We start from the raw sequence: 5059 nt of genomic DNA on the forward strand, positions 1-5059 counted from the left end.
ATACCGCCATGATTTTTTATGTCACGATGTTGCAAACTTAAAAATTACTGCATTCGCAATTTTCATGCTGCAAGGATCAGCCATTTCAATTTGTTTAAGTAGGAACTAACGGTAGGAGAGGTGGTCAAGTGCTACCTCTGCCTAGCCACGCCCCTTATGGAAGTTGGGATTTTGTGACACTTAACTTGTGATCGGATGCTTAGGAGCCAGGGATCATCCTTATGTTTGACGTCATGTGTGTCTCATGAAGACGAGATATTATTTCAGTGGGAGGCAATGTTCCCATCGATTTGTGGTGACTTGGGCAATCTTGAATGTTCGTGTCGTCGGTCTTTAAGGGGTGTTGATGATGATGTAAATGCATGTATACCTACATAATGATCGATGTTTTTAAGAACTATGGCACTTTTATCACATTTGAATACTTTAGGCACAGGGATACTGAATCAACACCATGGATACCAACTCTTCACACACAAGGAATCGATTCTTGCTTTGTGTACTGGCAAGTGCACCTATTTTTTCAAACAAATAGAACTAGGGCAAAAGAAGCATCTAATTTAATTTGTAACATAAAGCATAACAGAGTCCAAAAGACCAGCCCCTGAAATGCTGAGGCGTGGAAGCTTATTGGTCCCGGTAGATGCTACCAATCGGGACCAAAGGCCCTCGTGCCTGGGCTCACCGGAGCGGCCACGCGGAGGCCCATCTGTCCCGGTTAGTATAAGAACCGGGACTAAAGGCCTAGGGCATTAGTAACGACCCTTTAGTCCCGGTTCCCCAACCAGGACAGATGGGCCTTATGAACCGGGACAAATGACCCTTTTTCTACTAGTGAAGCCATGGTGGAATAGGCCAGGTTGCTTCTCGTGGACCCATGGTGTTTGTATCAGTGTTGATGCCGGTCTAATTGTTCGCAGGGGGACAAACAAAAGAAGGCGCTGCAAGTTCAAAGCATCGAGACTTTGCGGTATGTCGTAAACTTATGATGTCTATTTTTCTACGGTGGTTTTTGTTTCTTGTGACGATTGTGTATGACCATGACCCTGCACAATAGGAAGCATAGGATCCCTGATGATGCATATTCACTGTTGCACACTTTAGGGTCTTTTTGAGAGAGATGCATGCCTGTCAAACTGCTCTTGAAGTGAACCGCTTTCGTACTCTGTTCATGGAGCCAATGGGTTCATGTCAAATTGCTCCAAATTATCGTGGGTTTAAATATATTTTTAGAGGGCTCGTGGGCTTAAATCTCTTTAACATTTTTTTTAATTTCAATCTCTTTAACATTGGGCCGGTCCACTTCGCTTCACATCGTGACTTTCTTCACACCCGCACCGCGTTAGGACGAGATGGCGGCGACCCTCGGCGGCGGCTACACCTCGCCGGCGGCGACACCACCACTGGAAGACGAAGATCTCCTCACCGAGGTACTCCTCCGCCTCCCCCCGCAGCCCTCCTCCCTCCCGCGCGCCTCCCTCGTCAGCGGACGCTGGCGCCGCCTCATCTCGGACCCCCGATTCGTGCGCCGCTTCCGCCTCCGCCACCGCCGCAACCCTCCCCTCGTCGGCTTCTTCGAAATGGGCACTCGCGGCCTCTACTTCGTGCCTACGCTGGAGAGTCCCGACCGTGTCCCTCCCAGGCGCTTCTCCTTGCAGTTGGACGACGGGGACCAGGCCGTTCCCCTCGGATCCCGCCACGGCCTCGTGCTCTTCTTGTACCCGTCGCGGAAACAGGTCCTGGTGTGGGATCCCGTCACCGCCGAGCAGCACCGCGTCGCCCTTCCCCCAAGGTTCACGGGACATGTGAACATGGCTGCGATCCACGGGGCGGTGCTTCGCGCTGCCGGAGACGTCCAACACTTTCAGGTGGTCTTGCTAGTGGTGGACAACGACGACGACATACACCACATACGAGCACTGGCCTGCGTCTACTCGTCGGAGACCCGCATTTGGGGTGACGTCTTCTCGACACCACTTCTGCCCAAGGTCGACTTGAGCAGCCTTTACACCAGGGTTTATCGGCCCAAGGCGGCTGTGCTGGTTGAAAATTCCCTTTACTGGATGCTTGTTGGGAATTTGGTTGGTATTCTCGAGTTTGATTTGGTGAAGCGGAGCATCGCTGTGATATTGGCGCCAGTCGATGTGTTTACCGAAGGAAAACATGAATTCACAGTTTTGTGGACAGAGGGTGGTGGCCTTGGGTTCCTCTTCCTGTCAAAGTCAAACTTCAGTGCCCAACTATGGAAGAGAAAGACAAATAGTGATGGTGTTGCTTCATGGGAGCTGGGAAGAACCATTGATCTGGACAAGCTAATTCCCCTTAATTCGGAGGAGAGAGCGCACACATTCATAGTAGGGTTTGCTGAGGACAATAATGTGGTGTTCCTGTGGACGGTGATGGGCGCCTTCATGATCCATCTTGAGTCAATGCAGCTCAAGAAACTTCCCGATCTCACCGTGATTTCCTGCTATCATCCATTTGAAAGTGTCTTTGCTGCAGGTAATGGCATGCCTTTACACATCTCAAAATAGATAAATTAGCATGCCTTTACACTGTGGTGTAACAAAAAAAAGTTTATTTTCTGATGATTAGCTGATGGCATTATATTCACACGCTTTCGTGTAATGCTAACAATTTGTAAGTAGTGTCGCATCACTTGTTTCTTCTACTTCTTGATGACCTTGTCAACATATAGCTGCAGCATCTTTTTTCTCTCTCAAGATGACTAATTACTTAGGTCCCCATGTGCATGCATATCATCATTTCCGCTCAGAGATGTGCGAATATTGTCATGCTAAGTAGTATCAAATGTTCAGGCAGATATTTTAGTTTTACTAAGCTAGTTGCCATGCCATTTCACATGCCTGCTTATTTGGCATCATTGTGATAACCAGTGAAGTAACGATTGTTCGAATACTTAATGACTATGGCTTCATTAAACTTATGCTGCTGTTCATTGTTTTGCTTGCAGCAATATTATTGTAGGTTATGGATGGTTATTCTAGATATATGTTGGTTGTTATTTCTCCATTCTTGATTGTTTCAATTGTACTTTCAAATTGCTCAGCATGACACTTCAATCTTGGCCATCATTGGCTGGTCCAAACTATATGTTAGCTATGCTTTATGCGCGGTCTAATTTCTTCAATCTTGGCCATCATGGATGTTTAATACTCCATATCGAACACATGATCAAAATAACATCATTGTATTCTCCATATATATCGAACACATGATCAAAATAACATCACTAGATTCATCATAAAATCTTCTTTCATCATTAATAACATTTTTATATTTTCTAGCATATTATCATTAAAATAGTGGTGAGAGTATTGCGTTATGCTACGAAGAGTAAATATAGTGAGTCATTTTGGACCAGTGGGAGTATCGATTATAAGATGATGCAAGATCATTTGCTTGAGGCTTGTACTGCATAATTTTTATCAAATTTGATTTGTTAGTGAGTATGTAGCCCGTACATTTCTGAAAAGTATCCTGGTGAGCAAGAAACAAGACGTTTCTGTTTTTCCTACTCCATGTGTGCCCCTCGTGTGTTGAGTGTTCTGTTAGGCACTAATTACACCAGAGATAGCCAAAACTGCTAGTATTACAAGTTAAAAGGTGTGCCCCTACACTAGAAATGACATGTTGCTGTTCTCTGTTTCAAATTCTGGTTTTGACTAATAATGCTGATATGTTCCAACTTTTGAGCTTTTCACACAATTTCAACCATGCTGAATGTTTAATGCTTGACTTCATATAAAAATTATGAGAACAGCTCCTAATGATTTTCCTGAATAAATATATAGTACACGTCTGTTTGAATGATGAGTGATGATATTTCTTGCTTGGCAGGTATCTAGAGTTGCATTCCAGTGGTGCAGATGCAGAAATGGGTTGTGGGCCGTATGTTCCTCCGATTTGTCTGCTGGACATGGATCCTGTATGTGGCATGCACCTAGCACCGGTCACCCGTGAAGTGGACTTGTAGGAAGGTTGAAGTGGACTTGTGGATTTGTCTGCTGAACTTGTTAATTTGTGTATATTGTTTAATTTATGTAGACATTCGTTCTGGCACAAAGGTTGAAGTTACATCCCATTGTTTCAATGCGTAATGCTTTTCAAGCATGTTGTGTTAAGCTCACCTGTCAACTCCACCTCTCACTAGTGTGCTTGCATTTTGATTGTTGTATCGGGCGGAGAGATTTCAATGTTGGGTTTCTGCTTATGTTCCATGATATCTCCATTTGTGTGTTGTAAATTTCTATCTTGTTTCTGAGCTAGTTCTAACTACTGAATGTTGAATTGCCACTGGCTTAGCCTGGTGCTATCTGCTATCTGTATAAATAGGCGGCAATTTGACCATGCTAGCTTCAGTGCTATTTTGCTTTCTTAGAGGTGATGCAAAGCCATGGATGAGTCACACATACTTATGCTCTTGCTATTTGTGTGGATACCGGATAGCAAGACCGTGTGCGCTTTTGGTTCTGTCTATACGTTTTCATGGTTGGACGATTCATACGGTTAGTGTGGTGTTAGTAGTAGTTAATTAAAGTAGCATCAGTACGCGCGGCTCGGCTAGGTTCCCGATCAGTATGATCGTGAGGATCACAGTTTGATGGTTAGGTTGAACTCTTTCCTTGGATAACCTCGACTTGTTACAACCGCTGCGCAACGCGGAACCCATCCCGTGGAACTCGGGAAGACCTTATAAGACGTGTGGAGGAAGGCAAGCTCGATCTACGAACTGGGATTGTGTGGCGGACGCCGGCGGCGATGATGAGCCGGCAGTTCCTGTACATGGTCCTCAACAACTACATGCACGCGTCGTCAGCCTGGTACAAGCTGCACCGCGTCTATCCGTCCCGCCTCTTCAACCCCAGGGGCATGCCCGCCCCTGCGTGGTCGCCACCGCTGCGGCCGGAGTCTGAGCGCCTGCCTGATCCTGCCATGAGCTTCTACCCATCCCACTCGGCGCACGACGCCGGGAGTATGGAGTTCGCGCTCCTCGGCAGGGACAGAGTCGTCGCTGTGGACCACACTGGCAGTGCCA

At 46.3% G+C, this 5059-nt stretch overlaps 1 protein-coding gene across 1 annotated transcript; it reads left to right on the forward strand.

Annotated features, from left to right (window-relative positions):
• The first annotated feature begins 1352 nt into the window (after positions 1 to 1352).
• On the forward strand, positions 1353 to 4245 carry LOC125516450 (uncharacterized). Its single transcript, XM_087529651.1, has 2 exons — positions 1353 to 2502; positions 3862 to 4245. The coding sequence occupies exons 1-2, from the start codon at positions 1353 to 1355 to the stop codon at positions 3867 to 3869; spliced, it is 1158 nt and encodes a 385-aa protein (XP_087385777.1). The 3' UTR covers positions 3870 to 4245.
• The last annotated feature ends 814 nt before the right edge of the window (positions 4246 to 5059 follow it).

The sequence above is a fragment of the Triticum urartu genome, chromosome 6A, assembly GCF_056163025.1.
Source record: "Triticum urartu cultivar PI428250 chromosome 6A, HENAU_Tu73, whole genome shotgun sequence".
NCBI classification, from domain to species: domain Eukaryota; kingdom Viridiplantae; phylum Streptophyta; class Magnoliopsida; order Poales; family Poaceae; genus Triticum; species Triticum urartu.